This window comes from Neophocaena asiaeorientalis, unplaced genomic scaffold, assembly GCF_003031525.2.
Source record: "Neophocaena asiaeorientalis asiaeorientalis breed wild unplaced genomic scaffold, Neophocaena_asiaeorientalis_V1.1 scaffold963, whole genome shotgun sequence".
Classification (NCBI taxonomy): Eukaryota; Metazoa; Chordata; class Mammalia; order Artiodactyla; family Phocoenidae; genus Neophocaena; species Neophocaena asiaeorientalis.
Genome location: NW_020175056.1, coordinates 29526 through 49447, shown reverse-complemented (window position 1 = coordinate 49447; position 19922 = coordinate 29526). Strand labels below are relative to the sequence as shown.

The following is a 19922-nucleotide window of genomic DNA, read 5'->3' as shown; positions in this document are numbered from 1 at the left end:
GTTGGTAGGAATGTAAATTGATACAGCCACTATGGAGAACAGTATGGAGGCTCCTTAAAAAACTAAAAATAGAACTACCATGTGACCCGGCAATCCAACTACTGGGCATATACCCTGAGAAAACCATAATTCAAAAAGAGTCATGTACTACAATGTTCATTGCAGCTCTATTTACAATAGCCAGGACATGGAAGCTACCTAAGTATGCATCGACAGATGAATGGATAAAGAAGATGTGGCACATATATACAATGGAATATTACTCAGCCATAAAAAGAAACGAAACTGAGTGAGGTGTCATACAGAGTGAAGTAAGTCAGAAAGAGAAAAACAAATACCGTATGCTAACACGTATATATAGAATCGAAAGAAAAAAAGGTTCTGAAGAACCTATGGGCAGGACAGGACTAAAGACGCAGATGTAGAGAATGGACTTGAGGACATGGGGAGGGGGAAGGGTAAGCTGGGACCAAGTGCGAGAGTGGCATGGACATATATACACTACCAAATGTAAAACCGAAAGCTAGTGGGAAGCAGCCGCATAGCTCAGGGAGATCAGCTAGGTTCTTTGTGACCACCGAGAGGGGTGGGATAGGGAGGGTGGGAGGGAGATGCAAGAGAGAGGAGATATGGGGATAGATGTATATGTATAGCTGATTCACTTTGTTATAAAGCAGAAACTAACACAGCATTTTAAAACAATTATACTCTAATAAAGGTGTTAAAAAAAAAAAGCACGATGACATGCATACAAATTCTGTAGGGTGTTCTTAAATTGTTGAAAATTAGATTTTTTAATCTTCCACTGGCAAGTCCTTTATCTCTAACCTCCTAAAAACTAATAAATCATTGGTTCAAAATGGTCACAAATTGTACGTAGCATTTTAAAGGCACTATTATGATATGTCAAAATGCTAACACTATTATTACTCTAATCATAATTCAGGAAGAAATACTTCTCATCAGAGTTTTTTGACAATAAAGTGATCTTGCTAAGCTTTGTGTTCCTTCTTGTCCTGTCTGATGTGTAAACCGGTCTCCATGTGTGGGTCGCCTGACTCCTAATGGCTCATCATCTTGTTATTCACATTACCTGAAACAATAACAGTTCACTAACAGTTTTCCTGTGTTTCATGTAATGTGAATAACAAGATGATGAGTCTTTAGAATGTGTTACTGAACTTAGAACAGCAGTTCTTAACCTGAGATTTACTTGGGGAGGTCTTTAAAATCCTAATGCCCTGATGCATCCCAAACTAATTAAACTAGAATCACAAGGGGTGGGATCCAGTCCTCAGAATTTTTTTTAACTCTCCAGGTGATTCCAATGAATAGCCAAGGTGGAGAACCAGAGGTTTAGAAGAAAAATCTATCATTATGAGCAGAGGCAAAACACCTAAGTTAAGTTTGTAACATTACTACCTCAATCTATTTTCAGGTTCTTAGGCATGGAGACCGAAGTCCCATCTAAACCTTTCCTAACGACCCCATTAAGGAATCCTCATGGCCACAAGGATTTGGCCAACTCACTCAGGTTGGTTGGATTTCACCAAGTTACTGATGAGTCTCATGGGAAACTCTGTGGGATTGTTACATATTGAAACCATATAACTACTTTACTCATATCTGGGAAAGTGTTTTGCACAGTTACCTGGGATCTAAAAAGTGTAAAATGTGTTTTGATTGTGGAAAGAGAAGCACTAATGCTTAGCCTCAACAATTTCTGATCATGATCAAGTCACCCCTAGTGACTAGTAACTGTAGGAAAATTGTATAGAATTGCCTGTTTTGATTGACACGTAGCTTCACAGAACTTACTTTCACTAATTTTTGCTTTTATTTGTTCCCATAGCTGGGCATGGAGCAGCATTATGAACTTGGACAATATATAAGGAAACGATATGAAAAATTCTTGAACAAGTCCTATAAACATGAACAGGTAAGTTGGGAAGCTAATAGTGGGAACCTTGCCCCTTGAAATAGTTTAGCATAATGTATTTGTAAAAGTTCCCTGTTTCTCAAGGAACTTATAAAAGTCAGATGTCTTGTTTACAAATGTATTCCTTAAAAAAATGTATGAATATAAGTTCAACATGGACACCTACGGTAAATACTTAGGCTTGGCAAGTAGCCACCACTTGATTGGTCTCTTTTGTCAATTCAGCTGTTGGCATACCAGGTTGCTTTATGCCATGGCATGCTCATAATATTGTCTCTTCCATAATAGGTATTATGATCATGATGCTACCACAATGTCTGCTAATATTTTGGTGTAGGTGTTCTGCCCTTTCTGAAGTACACTATTAGCTCCATAGGAAAAAAAAAAACCCCGCAGTTCCTCTCTATTGGATTCTGCTTTGATTTTCCCACTCTAGGTTTTTGTTCGAAGCACGGATATTGACCGGGCTTTGATGAGTGCTATGACAAACCTTGCAGCTCTATTTCCCCCAGAAGGTATCAGCGTCTGGAATCCCAGCCTACCCTGGCAGCCCATCCCAGTGCACACAGTCCCGGTTTCTGAAGATCGGGTCAGTATTATGGAAAACGGGGATTTCATTGGTTCTGGAAGAAGGAAGGCAGGCTGCTCAGGACTTGTGGAGTTGGGAGTCTGGACACTTCATGGGCTGTGCAGTCTTAATTCTTTCCTAAATAAAGGAGCAAAGGACATAGAAAGTCCTAACAGAAGGGAGCAGGAACAGAATTTCTCTTTAGAGCTTTATTATCCACTTTGTTTTGCTAGTCTTTCAACTTTTGGCAATCCCCATTCCTAGGCAGGGTAAAAAAGAAAGATCTGATTACATAATTAGTGCCCAACACGTTATATGTGTCATCATATTTACCTTTCATAACAATCTTGAATGGACAATATTATTGTCCTTCTTTTCCAGCCAGGGAAAAAAGTGCTTGAGAAGTCAAACAAAATAGATCCAAAGTCACACAGCTGATAAACATCACTACTGAGACTAGAACCAGGCTGATCTCATTCCAGAGCAGTTTCCTTTAGTGTAAACTAGTGGTTCTCAAAGTTAGCTGCCTGTTAGAATCACCTGGAAATTTTTTAAAATCCTGATGCCCTGGGCACATGCCATAATAAATCAGAATCTCTGAAGGTGAGACCCAGGCATCAATACTTTAAAAAAATCTCCCTAGATGATTCTAGTGGACAGCCAAGTCTGAGAACAAGTACCATAAACCAAGTTGCTTAAATGAGGTTGTTTGAGAGAAACTCTCAAATTTATTTACACTAGGTGGGACTGACCAAGAACTCTTTTATCTTTTCAGAGGTATTGCTATTTTTTAAAATAGTAATAAATAAGTCTAACTAATCTTCCAGATGTGGAATTTAGTACTGTGTGAAGGAAATAGTTTGGGACAAGGAACCCTTCCTAATTCCCCTGCAGTCACATTATAACATGACCATCTCCTCTCTTTATGACTGAGGCTTAGCGTGACTACCAGACCTAGAATGTTGCTCAGAGAGCTCTGGGGTGGGTTACCAAGAAATTTGACTTAATTGCCAAAACTGGTGACTTAAGAATTTTTCCCACTTGCTTTGTAGAAAGAGCTTAACCCAGTCAAACTCACTCTAGGTAAAGCTACTCCAGTCAAATTTTCTGCTGTTTTCTGAAAAGCTAGGATGATTTATTTATGCCTCTTTCCATCAAAGAATCAGAAGGGAATCATTATGATTATCAGTGTTCTTTAGGAGCTTGTGAATATTTTCTTCCAAAAAAAAAAATTTCACTTTTACCACAGCCTTTTCTACAAAGACTGGAAGGAAGCACCAAATTTAGCTAATATAGACCAGGGTAGCTGTTTAACCTTTAATCTTGAAAGATAATGATTAAATTACATAGTAAAGAGAATGCAGGTGCTATTAGAAGAGGAAGAAGAACAGGGAGAGTGAGGAAGAGGGAGAAAGAAACAAGCAAGGTTCTCTACCTGTTGCTTCCTGCTACCTACTAAGATGAAAACAATTCTCTCTAACATCAACTAGAAAATTTAACAAAATCAATCAATCAACCAAAGTTATTCCTAGAACTTTGCTAACTGCTATACAGAAATAGAAGAGAAATATGAGGCCAGTTTTCTTCCCTAATTTATAATCCATTTGATGAAAAAAGATTCACACTTGTGAAGTGTGTAGAATACAATGCAAGTGGAGGGCAATGATTTCAAGAACAAGCTGCACATGCTGGAGGAATTCAGAGAATAAGACATACTTGGAGCTACCAAAGGGCAGTCATTCAAGTCTTCATGGACAGAGTGAGAACTTGAACCAGATCTTGGAGGAGGGTAGGAAAGGAGAGCAGCGCAGCCCAAAAGCTTAGCTTTGAGTCAAGGTAGAGTGCTTGTCCTTCTGTGTTCTGAGTTCATATTTAGAAAGAATGAAAATAAGACTGAATAAGTGTGTCAGGCACAGGTTAGAGAATCCAAATTTAATAGCCAGAAGGAATCTTGAGACAAAGGCAGTGTGTTGTAGATGGAGGGCTGAATTTAGAGCTGGGAAAACCTGAGTCTGAGAGCCACCTACCACTTCAGATACTTGACCTTGAGTAACTTCCCTGCACCTCAGTTTTCTGTAAAATGGGAACAACAGTACCCACCTAAATTCTTCACAGGGATCTGTGAAAACCACCTCAGTTAAGAAAAGGAAATGACTTTGTAACCTGCAAAATTCTGGACAGACATTTAGGTGATTACATTTTCAGCCTGATTCTTTCAATATGTGAGATGAGAAAACAAAAGTCTAGAAAGGTTAAGTAATTCATTAAAACCTAGACCTTTAAATTAATAGTCCTGTGCTTTTTCCCTCAACAGTGTCATTTCTCCTATGGAAAATTGTGAAAGCCAGGGAGGGAAATTTAGATGTAAAGCAGGGGACGTAGAAAAACTGTGTACCTCCCTCAGTACTGTGCACACACACAATGAGCAGTGCTTTGGGGCATTTGTCTGACAGTGGCTTGGAGGGAAGATCCTGAGCTCTCTGAAAACAACTGTTGAAGTCATGCAGGAGTGAGGATGTGAAGGCCTGAAATTAGATGGTAAAGACATCAGGGGAAGGAAGGCGAGGTAAGACAAGGCGACACAGAAAAAGGTGACAAGGAAGCAACTTACAAAAATAAAATGGTTTTTGAGTAGGTACTAATATGCCAGACCCTGTTCTAGGCTTTGACAGCACAGCAGTGAACAAGATAGACAAGACTCTGGATATCCTCGAGTTTATATTTTATAGGAATGATAGGATGATAAAGAAGAAAATAAATACAGTAATTTCAAATGGCAGTGAGTTCCTTGAAGTCAATAAAACAAGGTAATGTGATAGTGGCTGGGCAGGATGTCTAGAAGAGCTGGAGTGGGGGGAGTGTCTCAGGCAGGGAACACAGAGACCCCAAGCCTGTGTGTTCAGGGGACAGCAAGAAGGCCCCCAGTGTTGCTGGAGAGGAGTTAGTGAGGGGGCAGCAGTAGGAAAGCAGGACAAAAAGGTCACTAGGGCATGAGTTTGGATTTTATTCCTAGTAAAATGGAAAGCCAGTGAAAGTTATAAACTACAGAATGGCATGATCTGATTGATGGTTTTAAAATATTGATATTAGCATTTACAAAAATAAAATAAAAAGGATTAGTGTAGTTGCCATGTGGAGGATGAATTGTGATGCAAACTGATCACATAGGAAGCTCTTACAGTAGTTGAAACACAGATTATGGTGGTCTGGACTGGGAGGGGACAATGAAAGTAAAGAAAAGGGGTCTATTTTGGATATACAGTTGTCTCTTGATCAACGAGGGTTTCAACTACACGGGTCCACTTATATGTGAATTTTTTTCAATAAATTCGTACTACAGTACTACATGATCCCCAGTTGGTCGACTCCCCCAGGTGCAGAACAGTGGATACAGACTGTGAAGCTACACTCAGATTTTCAACTGTGTGTGGGTTAACCACCGTAACCTCTGCATTGTTCAAGGCCAACTGTGTTTTGAAAGTAGACAGGCAAAAGTGATTATGAAGCAGGATGATAAATTTCGTCACTGGCAAAAGTAGAGAGATTACAAAAAGGAAATTGTTAAAAATGAAGAAGTGGAGTTCAGGTTTGTACATGTCAAATTTGAGGATGAAGAGAACATCCAACTGGTGATATCCACCAAAGGCTGAAAATACAGGACTAGCGCAGATGGAAAGTAAGAGCAACAAAATGAACTTGGGAGTCACCAGCCTATAGATTATAATTAAAACTACAAAAGATTGTCAAATTTAAACTCATTTTTGGATGATTATTTTGTCCTCATAATAGGTTTTTAAATATATTTTTCTATGTGTTTATTATGTTCCCTTATTTTAATAGTCTGCAAATTTGCAAGAACGTATTTCAGTGAATCAATCTCTTAAGATTCTTTCTGGAACCTCTAATTCACTTCTCTGTACTTGTGTTTGTGTGTGTGTATGTGTGTGCACGCATGCACATAGATGTACATCTAGTGCTAGAAATGAAAGAGGTCTGGAAGGAAGCAAGATAATTGTTATCATTTCCCAGGAAAAACCGGGAAGTGTGAATATTTACCAATAGCACAGTTCTATTTAGGCAAGTTCATGAAATGAAAAAGATAGATTTTGAGTTCTGGGTATATATCCTACTATTTAAGACCAGCCGATCATTGATCTCTTTTTCCTCAATTTTAGAATTCCATTCAGCTCAAAACACATTTGAATCTTTTACTCAGGTCACTTTATACCTAATGGCTGCAGCTTCTTTAGTTCTTTTGACTAATACAAAATTTACGATTTCTTTTTTTCCTCAGTTGCTATACCTGCCTTTCAGGAACTGCTCTCGTTTTCAAGAACTTGAGAGGAAGACTTTGAAATCAGAGGAATTCCAAAAGAGGCTGCATCCTTATAAGGTTAAAAAATGTGTTATTTAGTGGTATGCAGAAATAGTGGAAATTCTGGGACAATTTGAATATTATCAAATTACCCTTCAATCAGGTTATACCAATTTCTACTCCCATCAGAAATACATGAGTGCCTGTTTCTCCACAGCCTTCCGAACAGTGTGTAGACAACTATGAGGATATTTGCCAATCTGTAAGTGAAAGATGGTATCACTAGAAGCATTCCCTCCAAAATCAGGAATGAGACAAGAAAGACCAGTATCATCACTATTATAGAACACTGTGCTGTAGTACTTTTCTCTTACAATGAGTGAGCTTTGGGTATCTTCGTCTAGTTAAAAGCCATTTGTATTTCCTATTCTGTTCATATCCCTTCACCATTTTTCTTTTGGGTTATTGGTTTTCTTCTTTTTATAAAGTTTTAGGAGCTTTCTCTCTCTTAACTTTTTTTTTTTCTGGGATACAAATGGCCCTCTTTTTTTTTTTTTTTTTTTTGGCCCTCTTTTTATTGTTTGCCTATTGTTTACAGCATTTTTGTCACATGGTTGTAAGTGTGCTGATATAGCCATCTATGGTTTGTATATTTGTAGTCATATTTAGAAAAGCCTTAGCCACTCCTTGGTTATAAAGGAAGTCTGCAATGCTTTCTTATAATTCTACTATAGCTTCATTTTTACATTTACATATTGGACCCATTTACAGTTTATACTGGTGTTAGGTGTGAGGTATGTATCCTGCTGAAGTTTTTTCCAGAATATTACCTAATTGCTCTATCACTGTTTATTGAGTAGTTCATCTTTTCCCCACTAATTTGAGCTGTTACATATTAAAATTCCCATATGTATAAGGTCTATTTCTAGAATTTTTATTCTTTTTAATTATTCTTTCATTTTATTAGCCAAAACCACACTGTTATAATTATTACAAATTTTATATGCTTTAATATTTAAAGCATATTACATATTCTCTCCCTCATTCTCTACTTTTTCTGAGTTTTCATGGGTATGTTTTCATTTAACTTTTCAGTGTTTCTGTTGGGGTTATATTAAATATATAAATTAACTTAGGGAGAATTTGCAACTTTGTTGCAAATTTGTTGAGTCTTCCTTTCCAAGAACATGATACATTTTCCTATTTGTTCTTATCGTCAAGATTGTTTTAAGGTTTTCTTCATATAGGTCTTTATATTTTTTGTTGTTTGTTCCAGGCTTATAAGATCTGCAAAAAAATCATGGCTTATGTCTACTTTTCCAATATTTATACCTCTGATTTATTTTGCCTATTTGTACTGGCCAGTACTTACAGTCCATTATTACATAATAGTATTGGTAGTGGGTATCCTTGTCTTACTTCTGATTTTAGAAGTATTTCCCTATTAAGCATTCTGTCTTTTGGACCAAATAGACATACTTTTATCAAGTTAAAGAATTAGCTATCTTTCCTATTTTCTTGAGTGTTTTTGTCAATATTGGTGTTTAATTTTTTTAAAGGTCTTTTCAACATTTTTAGTAAAATCAAGTTATTTTTCTCTTGGATCAATTACTAAGATTAATTATATTTATAGATTTACTATTATTGAACTATCTTTACATGTCTAGATTCAAGCCCCCCCTTTTTTAGTATGATATTGAATTATCTGTTAATATTTTACCTAGACTTTTAACACTGATATTCAAAGTAACTTTGGACAATAGTTTTCTTTTCTGGTCAGTCTTTCTCAGTATCAATGTTTATACAAATTTTTTGGAAGTTTTCTTTCTTTTATTATGCTCCAGGTCAGTTAAAATAGCACAGAGCTTGGTAGAATTTCCCAATAAAATTACCTGGCCATGGAGCTTTTGTTTTGTTTTGTTCTGTTTTGTTGGGGGATGTTGTGGGCTCTTTAATAATTATTTCTGTTTATTTTATGGAAATCCATTTGGGTTAATATTAGCAAATTATATTTTCCTAGAAAATTTATTCATCAAACAGTATCTTCCAAAGGCTTCCCAGAAATTGCTACCAATTCATCATGCAGACAGCTGACCAATGGGTCTCATTACCATGACAATCCAAAAATAATATAGAACCTAGAGAAATGTTTGCATCCCATCCAAATCTCACATTTATAGCCAGATACCAGACCCAGTTTCTGTTGTGTCTTCCTGGGGTGATTTGGTCTGAGACATGCTTTCCCTTCTCACCTTCCACTCATTTACATGTGAGTTATACTTCACCTACTTCCAAGATGAATTTGATGCAGTGCACTTCAGTCTGATTCCAGGACAAACCAGGAACATGTGGCAGTAAGCCAGCAGGTGCCCACATTTTTAATGTAATAATAAGAAATGATCAATTAGCATTTGTAAAAATCTTTGGTGCACTTAGCCAGTATTACTGGTGCACTTTCATGTGAAGAACAGCAGTTCTCAATGGGGGCAAGTTTGCCTCACAGGGACCCTTTGTCAATGTCTGGAGACATTTTGGGTTGTTGCAACTGAGGGACTAGGGATGATGTGACATCTAGTTGGTAGAGGCCAAGGATGCTGCTGAGCATCCTACAGTGCACAGGGCAGCCCCACAGCAAAGAATTATCCAGCCCAAATATCAATAATGCCGAAGTCGAGAAACCCTGGTGTAAAAATTTTTTCCCTCTGTGTGTGTTTCAGGATTTTATAGAAATCTTGCCAAAATTTACAGGATATAATGACCAGGACCTTTTTGGAATTTGGAGTAAAGTCTATGACCCTTTATTTTGTGAGGTAAAAGAAAAAATATCAAAGATTAACTTACCATCTGATTTTATGATTTATGTCTATTTTGAAACAGATGAATACATTTTCTTTTGCTTTTATACAGATGTATTATTTAGACTTCCTTTGACATTGAAACATAAGTCAAGACTTCTTTATATTAACTTGAAAATTCTGACTTCTTCTCTCTCTGATTTATGTATACACCCTTTAGAAAATTATTAGCAGTGACTTCCCTGGTGGTCCAGTGGTTAAGACTTTGCCTTCCAATGCAGGAAGTGTGGGTTTTATCCCTGGTTGGAGAAGTAAGATCCCACATGACTCATGGCCAAAAAACCAAAACATAAAACAGAAGCAATATTGTAAGAAATTCAACAAAGACTTTAAAACTGGTTCACATCAAAAAAAAAATCTTAAAAAAAAAAGAAAATTTAGGCAAAATTGCTTTTTCTGTGCCTTACCACTTAACTTATTTTTCAGTCACTCAGGAACACTGGGCTCCATTTCATTAAATAGATTTTAATGAAAAAAGCAATACTGTTGTACAGAAAGAAGAAGAAAAAAAATTACCTGATTTCTGTATGTAGAAATAAGCAAGCCAACTTTAAGCCAGGCTATTAAAATTGCTTTATCAGGAAAGAATTTTTCTTTTGCTATACAATGCATGTGAAATAACCTTTTTAGCTAGATAAATTACTATTTTTTCAGGGCTTCATGATGTTTTTCTCAATCACCATTCTACACCTGCTGGCCAAAAGGAAAACTCTATAATCCTGTTTTCCCAGCCAGTTCACTGAATCTTGGGGCAAAATTCTGACCAGCCACAAGACTCCTATACACCTCTGATTTTGAGGTCATTGTGAATGTCTGGGGATGACAATTACTTTCATAGTTCCATCTTGATAGCAAATGACACAGTTTGCACCCCTCTATGTTAGAGTTCATTGACCCAAGCACACGCGACATTCCCAATATTTTCACTTTATCATCAGCATCTGTTTCAAGGAAGATTTGTTAGTCTTATAAAAGAGTCTTCAATAAAAACAATAACCCACTTTCTGGTTCAAGTCTTGGGTTTTTTTTTCCCTTACTACAGTTTGATCTGAGCTATTCCAAGTTGTGGCCACATTACTTTTTTTTTTCTTTTTTCTTTTTACTTCTCTCTCACTTAATTCTTCTGTAGGTTACTTCACTTTGGTCTCCTCTTTCATGAAATCTCCCTCTCTCCCAAGAAAGGCTGGACCCAGTACTTTTTTGGGGGAAGGGGGATTAAAAAGTCAGTAAAGAGGACAGTCAGAAATAAAAATATACATTTTCTTCCTTTGTCTTTGCTACAGCATGTTCACAATTTCACTTTACCCTCCTGGGCCACAGAGGACACCATGACTAAGTTGAAAGAAATATCAGAATTGTCCCTCCTGCCCCTCTATGGAATTCACAGGCAGAAAGAGAAATCTAGACTGCAGGGGGCTAAGTATTTTAAAAATGAGAGAAGCATTGTGGTTAAGTGATCTGGGTCTGAGTCCTGGTCCCACCATTTAATAAGTTATGTGACCTTGAATTAGACACGTAATCACCCCTGTACCAGTTTCCATTCTGAAAATTGGGGATAATAATAATACCCACTTCTTTAGTAGTAAGGATTAAAATGAATGTATGTATTCCAAAGGCTTACCACAAATAGTACCTGATACATAATACACTATCAAACATTATGTGTTTTTATGATCATTAATATTACCCATTCTGAGCCTTAGTTTTCCCATCTGGAAAACAGAAGCTTTGGGCTAAAGCTAAATGATACTTTTCATCCTTTCCAGATCAAAGAATCATGGATTTTATATCTGAGACACATAAAAATCAATTGTGTCTGGTGGCCTATAGGGTGAATTTTTCAAGTGGGAGGTATAGCAAAAGTGGCCTGTTTTCCTAAAACCCTTGGTGGTAGCCACTGTTAAAGTTAATACAGTTTACTTTGCAGGTTAATTATGCCCTGTAGATTAATACCTATTGCAATTGACAGGCTAGTGACACAGCTTAAATTTTTCCATTGGTGTTGAAAGATGTTTGCTTCTCAGTGATGCCTCTTCTCAGCTGGATTTGGCCCTCTGTAGAACAGGGCCTCTAATCATAATGAAGGAGCCCAGCCCTTGTAATCAGGATAGATGGGTCGAAGAAAGAAGCCAAGATCAGGCAGGATGGGGATAAATGCTGAGGCTCTGAGGGCAGCTGAGTGGCAGGCCAAGACCCCTGAGGATATGACAGTTCTGAACCTGTGTTGTTAATGTAGACATTAAAACTAAAGATGGAGAGAAAGACGTCTATTATGTCAGGCTGTCATAACAATGAAGAAAATTTAAGTCACAGGAGATGTTCTGAGTCATATACTCTAGAGACTTTGAAGAAAACAGTACAATCACATTAGGACTCCAAACAATTGCCAGACACTATTCACCATGAGGTTGGACAAGTTCAGCAGACCCTTAGGAGAATACAGAGACAAAGCATCCTGGGGGTTGGACCAGACTGAGAGGATGTTCACTCAGGGCTGCAAAGCTAGAGAAAGAATTCAAGTCACCAGCCAGGAGAGGAGTCAATTATAGCTACAAAAGTTCATATAAAGAGTGAAGTAAGCTGTACTAGAACAGCTAATGAGGTATGAAGTCAGTATGGTTGGGAGTAATTTCATATGAGGTGAACAAAGTACCTTGGGACAAATAATTTAGGACAGTGGTCATGAATGATGTGATAGTGTTGCAGACCTGCTGTTACAGAGCCCTGGTTGCACAGTACAGAGACAGACTTGATAAGAATGTACAAGTCCTCACTCAGTGCTGAGGGCATGAACCACAAGACCCAGACCCTGGGGATGAGAGAGCATCCAGAGATGAGTCATAGATGGAATCTGGTGTCTTAGAAAAAATTAGCAGGCAGGACACAGACTGTGTGTAGGAACAGAGCCCAAGACCCAACTCAATCTTACGTACCAAACAACAAAGGATGAAGAGGGTGAAAGTTGGGCCTCATTGGCCACATAAGGACCAGATCTCATTCCTGAACCAGCAGGAACCAGCAGTATGGTGGCCAAATGCATCAGATGGTAGAGACAAGATTCTTCATTTCCCCAACCTAGTCATGATGGGCTCAGGAATTCATCCCCTCACTACTAAAGATGCAGTCCATGGACCAGCAACGTCAGCATCGCCAAGCCCCTAGAAAGAAATGCAGAATCCTAGGCCCCACCTCAGACTAGCTGAATCTGAATCTGCATTTTAATGAAATCCCTAGATACCTCACATGTACAATAAAGTTTCAGAAGCACTTCTCTAGATGTAGGAGATGGTGAAGAAAAGGGCAGGGAAAGCCAGGTAGGGGTTGACTAGAATCTGTTAATAAATGCAGGGGCCTGTATCCGAATATAAGATGGGAGTTTTCCCAGCAGCTTGCTTCATATTTCCTTTACTTTTTTCCCTTGGCTACTAGAGATTGCATTTTGAGGAAGTCACTTCCCCTCTCTGGGTCTCAGTTTCCCCATCTGATGAGTTCACTAAACTAGATTTGTCTATCAGAGTCCTTCCCTAAGGTGGTCTCTGGGTCTTGGACTCTATAAGGACTGGCACTCATATGCATACACCTGTCCTATTTTCTAGGGGAAGCCCAGTGCTATTGATAAGCCAGGAAATTGTTTCCTTAGTGATTCCTGCCAAGACACAAGCTCAGCATATTGTTCAGATCTGGCAAGGCAAGAGAGATTTGTCAACTACACGCTTGTTATGAAGCACCTGAACCCAACCCTGCAGAGAAAGCATGTACAGTCTGGGAGACAGAGTCACAAGGGAACATCAGGACTTTGACTGGCATCTTCTTACCTTTGCCAAAACTTCTGTTCCATCACTTGGTTTCAAGGGTGACACTGTTCAGTAATATCCTGCTCCCATTGCCTTCCCCTACAACACACCCCCATACACACAAGAAAATCTCTAGGCTAATTCCTAAGGCTAATTTAGGGATATATGGCTGGTCCTGTTTGTGTTAATGCAAATTGCTTCTTGCTATAGATCAGATGTCGGCAGGCAACAGCCTGCAGGCCAAAACCAGGCTGCTGCCTATTTTTTGTAAATAAAATGCTGTTGAAGCTCAGCCACACTCATGCATTTAGGTAGTATCTTTGGCTGCTTTTGTGCTTCCACTTGAGAATGAATGGTTGTGACAGAACACCTGGCCCACGGAGCGTAAAGCATGTACTACTGGCCCTTTATAGAACAAGTTTGCCAACTCCTGATATAGCCCAATAGTGAGAGAAGTGAAGTTTATGTCTTCAAATCAATAGTATTCTGTCTAATGTATGCAGATTTAATAAATGATGCACCAGGGAACTTAGAAGCTAGCTACAGTGAGGCCTAATAATTAAGACCAAGGTTTTGAAGCTGGACATACTGAGTTCAGTGAAACTCAGCCCCTCTACTTACAAGTTGTATGATCTTGGACAAGTTGCTGAACCTCTCTGAGCCTCAGTTTCCCCTCCTATAAAACATGACTAGTGGGCTTCCCTGGTGGCGCAGTGGTTGAGAGTCCACCTGCCGATGCAGGGGACACGGGTTCGTGCCCTGGTCCAGGAAGATCCCACATGCCACGGAGGAGCTGGGCCCGTGAGCCATGGCCGCTGAGCCTGCGTGTCTGGAGCCTGTGGTTCCGCAACTGGAGAGGCCACAACAGTGGCCCACATACCGCAAAAAAACCAAAAAACAAAAAAAACCCCATGACTATTGGCATGCCAGAGCCTGTGGATTATTATGATAGTTACCCCTATTTTCTCCTGGGACAAGTTGCACAAGCACCCCAGAACCAAGAGCTGATCTATTCCGTCATCAACACTGAAAGCTGCTGCAAAGGCACCTGCTGACAAGGAACAAGTTGCTGATTGAAGGTGACTGTCATGACTCCCAGAAACTCGGCCACAGAGTTTAGTTCCATCATGGCCCGAAGATCAAGCCTAAGCTCTGAAGGGCTCCCAGAAGGCAACCTTCCCTGAAGCAGAAAGGTGCAGACCTGTGGGAAGTGCAGCCTATAGTTCCCTCTATTCCTAGTCAAGGAAGCCCTAGCACCCACGGAAAGAGCAGATCACCTCCCTCTGTTATTGTGCTTATTGGTACACAGACCAATAGACAGTCTCTTCTCACTGTTTTATGAGCTTTTTGAGGACAGGGGCCATGTCTGATTCACCCATCATAGCTGCTCAGTGCGTGATTTGCTGAGTGGACCACAGAGTCTGGGATCATAATCTTCTGTTAACATCAATGCCCTGCTCATTACAAAAGAAAACTCGTCATCCTTAAGTGAGGACACCACATGCACTGTAGAGAGATGACCAAGAGAGACACAAGGAGTCCTCGGTGGATGGTGTGGAAGCCCCTGGGGCAGCACGTCCTCAGGACAGCACCTGCACCACGAGGTATCCTCAGCCTCAGTGTCTGCTCATGGGATGGAGACTCTGTGCTGTTTCTGTGTGCCTTTTACCACCTCAGGAGCAACAAATGCAAAGGGCAAAAGCTTTCCTCTATTGATGACAGATGGAGCCCTCAGATGAAAACTAAAAGTGCTGGCTGCCCCCCTAATAGTGACACCCAGAGTAACCTGGAGCAATGGTCCACAGAAGACAGTCTGCACCCTTGCAGACATCCAGAGAGCTGCTTTCTCCCCTGGCCTCTCACCGGTGTGGCTGCCAGAGGGATGAAGACAGAGAGGTGCATGCTACCCTGTGATTTCAGACCTGCCCTGTACAAGAGCAATGGCTAACAACTATCTGTAAAAACATGTCTGAAATTCCAAGTTCATCAACCTCCTAACTTGAGTTTTAACAAAATCTGGTATACTAAAGTCCTAACATGCCAATCCAGCTCTCCTTCCCCAGCTGAGTAAGTCACTTAATGGCTCTGAGCCTCAGCTTCCTCACTTATGAATGGGGATAGAAGTCAGGATTCAGTGAAATAATGTATACAAATCACACTATTAGCACACAGCAGATGCTCCACCAAAATGAGTTCTTGCCCTCTCTTCTTAAGTCTTAAGAATCCTGGCAGAGAGAATCTTTGTATGAATGAGCAAAAAGCTTATGAACTAAAATATAAGCCCATATTTGGTTCAGCTCAATTGTTGATCTATCTTCTTTAAGGTGTCCTGGTCAAAGAAATCCTCTATCACATGAAGAGTGCAACTCAGCCATTGAACCACAGAAAACATTATCTATTCTGCAGTAAGTATTTTGTTCCCATTCAGCATTTGTTTATTCAAGTGTGTGAGTTCTTTCAGGAGGGGCCTTCATCTTCTTCATCATCATTTCCCTGTTCAAATTCTTTAAAATTAAATACATAATTCTGGCTCTCAAGGAATTTACAGTTCAATACTGACAAGAAGAAAAGTAAGCACATAAATACCATGCAAAGCAGAATCGCAGTGTCATACAAGCCAGTGCTTTGGTGCCTCAGAGAAGGGAAACATCACTTCTGTTCCAAACTAAAACCAGAACAGAAACAGGAGAGGGAAAGTGATAGGAGAATTACAAGGAAAGCTGAGTGTACAGACTTGGTGATGAATTGGAATGTGGGCGGAGGGCAATGATCTGGAAGGTAAGCCACAGATGAAGGTAAATGTTTCAAGTCTCAATGACTGGAAGGAGTGTGGAACCATTAATAGAGGTGGTCATGGGTCAGGTGAATGTACCATTAGGCAGTTGGGTTTGAAATGCCAGCTGCATCCAAGAGGAAACTTCAGATAGTAAACGGGATATAAGAAGGAAAGGGAAGGAAAGCTACAACTTGAAGTCAGAGCTACAGTTGGGTGTAGAAAGGAAAGAGAGAGAGATCTTGGAGAAGGCATCCATCTCGGAGCAGGGGCCAGGGAAAGAGACATTGTTGGGGGAGAAGTCTAGAGATGTACTATGCACTGAAATGGGTGTCTCTTGAGTCTGGGATGAGCAAGGAAACAGGACATGGAGGGCTAAGTCGGTCTCCCATCCACTTCTGCAGGACAGAGGATTTCTCAGATGTGGTCTGGCTGGAGAAAGCCATGGTTTCATTCTGCAAGAAGATGGAAGAGATTATTAAAGATACAAGGAGTCTATCATCTGGGGTTCTAAATGGTATAGACTAGAGAATGAGCTCATGGAGGGAACAGAATGCAGTGCTTCTTTGATAAAGGCAGGCCTGAAATTAATTGATTCTTTCAGGGTTTCTAGTTTCTAATCTGGCTTCCAGTTCTAACTTGTGTGACTTTTGCCAAGTCATAAATCTGTCACTCCTTTTTTTTTCTTTTTCTCTAGTAAATCAGTTCTAACCCCTTTGAGTATGCATATGCTGCCACAGAGTTTAGGCAACCAAATGTTATGCCCATTTAGTAGATATGAAAATTGAGGATTTCTTAAGATTAGATAACTAATAGGTGGCAAAACTGGGGCTGAAAACCAGTCTCCTATGCCTTCCAGCTATTACGAGATAAACCTTTAACAATTCTTTTTAAGCTACACACTCTACTTCCTTACATTTTATTCTGTCTAAACATTTGTAACTTCATACATCCTTCCCCAACCTTAAAATCACAGATGATGCTAATCTGTAAAAAATATATAATCTAGCATTAATGTATGCCAAATTATTTTAAAATTTAATGAAAATCAATGAAACAGGCTAAAAGAGAGAGATGTTCTACTGGGGAAGGCATAGGACAAAATCAGAAGGCTTGGCTCGGATTTTACTTTCTGTCACTTTGGGGATATATGACATAAAGCCAGTTACTAAATTTCTTTTTTTTTTCTTTTCTTTTTTTTTTTTTGGACATGCCATGAGGTTTGTGGGATCTTAGTTCCCCTACCAGGGATTGAACCCGGGCCCTCAGCAGTGAAAGTGCACAGTCCTAACCACTGGAAAGCCAGGGAATTCCACCCAAGTAACTTAATTCCTTTGGGTTTCAGTTTCTTCATCTTTTGAAAGGAAATAATTATATGTATGTAAATCTCACTGCCTAGCACCCAGTAGATGCACAATCAAAATTTGTCCTTTACCTCTCTACTTCTTAAGTCATTGGAGGTATGGACAATTTAATTGAATCAGAAACCATCATGGTGCTCTACAAATGCTTGATACACGTCTGTTGACTGTAAATTTGAACCAGAGATAAAGATCAAAAATGTTTGTTTCAAATCTCTGTAGCATGACACTACTGTGAGTGCCCTACAGATGGCGCTAGATGTTTACAACAGAATCCTTCCTCCCCATGCGTCCTGCCACTTGACGGAATTGTACTTTGGGAAGGGGTAAGTGTCTAAGAGGTGTTTTTCAAAATTAATATCACTGGACCCTAGGTTTTGTTATCATTATTGTTGTTACTGACTTAAGAGTTGTTTTGTCTGTCTGGTTGGTTTGGTTTTATATTCAGAGAGAAGAATGGTGGTGAGTAACACTATCTTTGCTTAGTCATGACCTCCATTTTCTTTGTTTTCATGACGATTTTTATTGGGAAATAATGTACAGACACAGTAGACGAAAAATTTGAAAGAACCACCCTAAGTGACAGAAATTACATTTTTTAAAAAAGATTAAGGTATTCTAAGAAGGATGAGGACATTACACTGTTCTCCTGGAAAACACAGGCTGGTAAAAGATGCCAAGAGAAAAATTAAGTTTGTTGATGGTTATAAATAATGTTCTTTCAATTAAAGATGTCAAACATATCCATGCAGCTTCTGGCAATACATATCCATCAGGTAGGATTCTTAAAGTACAACCTCTGCTCAGTGTTCACCACTTTGCAATCTGGTGTGGCCCTCCCCAGCTGACCAAGGCTTGGCTCAAGCCCACTAGAAAGGCCAAGTTTAGAGAGACCAAGTGTCCTAGTTTACCCAGAACTGGAGAGGTTCCCAGAACATGTAAGTTTCATTGTTAAAACCAGGAAAGCCCTGGGCAAACCAGGAAGAGTTGGTCACTATAGCCAAGGTCATACCAAAAATTTTTACCTGCTGTGACACCGGCATTCTCGTTGGGAGGAAGAGACCTCTTGAATATTATTGATAGAATAAGAACAAGGCAGGGGCTAAGTTAGGGCAGGGACCCCCAATTTTTGTTTCAGGGTTAGCTGGGGAGGTGCATTTTGCTCTCCCCTTATGGCATTCACCATAGCCGCAGTCAGGACGATCTTGACTGCAATTACACAGGGCTCTGAGCTCAGAAGAGCCCGTGCTTGGTTTAATGACCCAGTGTCACCATTCTGAAATTCTTAATAATTTTTAAACAAGGCACCCTGCATTTCTTTTTGCAAATTGTAGTCCTAGCTATAGGTTTCTGGCCACCTGAATTTGTAGAGTAGGAAAATAGCAACACAGAGGCCTATTCTCTACCAAGATCTTCACTGCTTACAAAGAAAGTGAGTTCTGCACAGTTAGGGAAAGGTAAGTTCATCCTTTGTTGAACCTCTAATTGGGTGCCAAGCACAATGAAATAGAACTGAAATGTGGTCTTAGCAAGTTTTGCTCTCAAATATCTAGAGTCAGAATGGGGAGACAAATCCCATAACATGGAGAAAATCCAAACAGAGCTGAAAATGGGAATGAGAAGACTGTGGACAAGTGCTCTGTCAATACTGGCTTCAGGCACAGAGTTAATAAATCCAGTGAAAATTCCAGGATCAGCTCTAGGAGTAGGCTCTGTCTCTTCGGGATAAGACAAAAGGAACTACCCACTTTCCTCAAGCCTCCCTCCTCTCTGATTTCTGTACCCGGTAGTCCTGAGCCTGCCTTTATTTAGGTCACTGCAGCATTTTGTCCCACTGAATCGTTCTCTCACCACCTTGAATAAATCCATATTATGAATTAAGTGTGGGGTACTTTTCAACTAAGAGACACTGAACAACAGAAAAAAAAGTAACCAACTGTCACTCACAGGCAGAAGTCAAGTTTGTTGTTATATTAAGATTTTTTTTAACACTCCAGAGGAGTATCAAAAGTTAAACTTGCTTGCTTATAGATTAGGAACAAGGAGAACCCAAGTTAACAAATATAGGCATATGTATATACCAGCAAATTAGGGGATCCTCCATGTAAGGTGATCCCACTTTATCCCTATGAGAAAATAGAGAAAAAGAGAATTTTTAGATTTTTATCCACCTTAAACATACAAACTTTTAAGTTTGTAGATAAGATAGCTAAATATATTCTAAAACTATTCCATTTTTGGTTATGTACATAAACTTAAAATCATATACTATATAAAATAATTCACTAAGTTAAATAGTGCTTCTTCTCACTTTCAT

At 39.4% G+C, this 19922-nt stretch overlaps 1 protein-coding gene across 1 annotated transcript in view; it reads left to right on the top strand.

Annotated features, from left to right (window-relative positions):
- The window catches only part of ACP3 (acid phosphatase 3), a 28367-nt gene that overhangs the window by 6580 nt on the left and 1865 nt on the right, over positions 1 to 19922 (top strand). Inside the window, 9 exon segments of the mRNA XM_024764022.1 lie at positions 1439 to 1534; positions 1853 to 1939; positions 2376 to 2528; positions 6802 to 6900; positions 9540 to 9632; positions 10961 to 11091; positions 15794 to 15859; positions 15861 to 15876; positions 17828 to 17931. Coding sequence (XP_024619790.1) covers positions 1439 to 1534; positions 1853 to 1939; positions 2376 to 2528; positions 6802 to 6900; positions 9540 to 9632; positions 10961 to 11091; positions 15794 to 15859; positions 15861 to 15876; positions 17828 to 17931 — 845 coding nt within the window.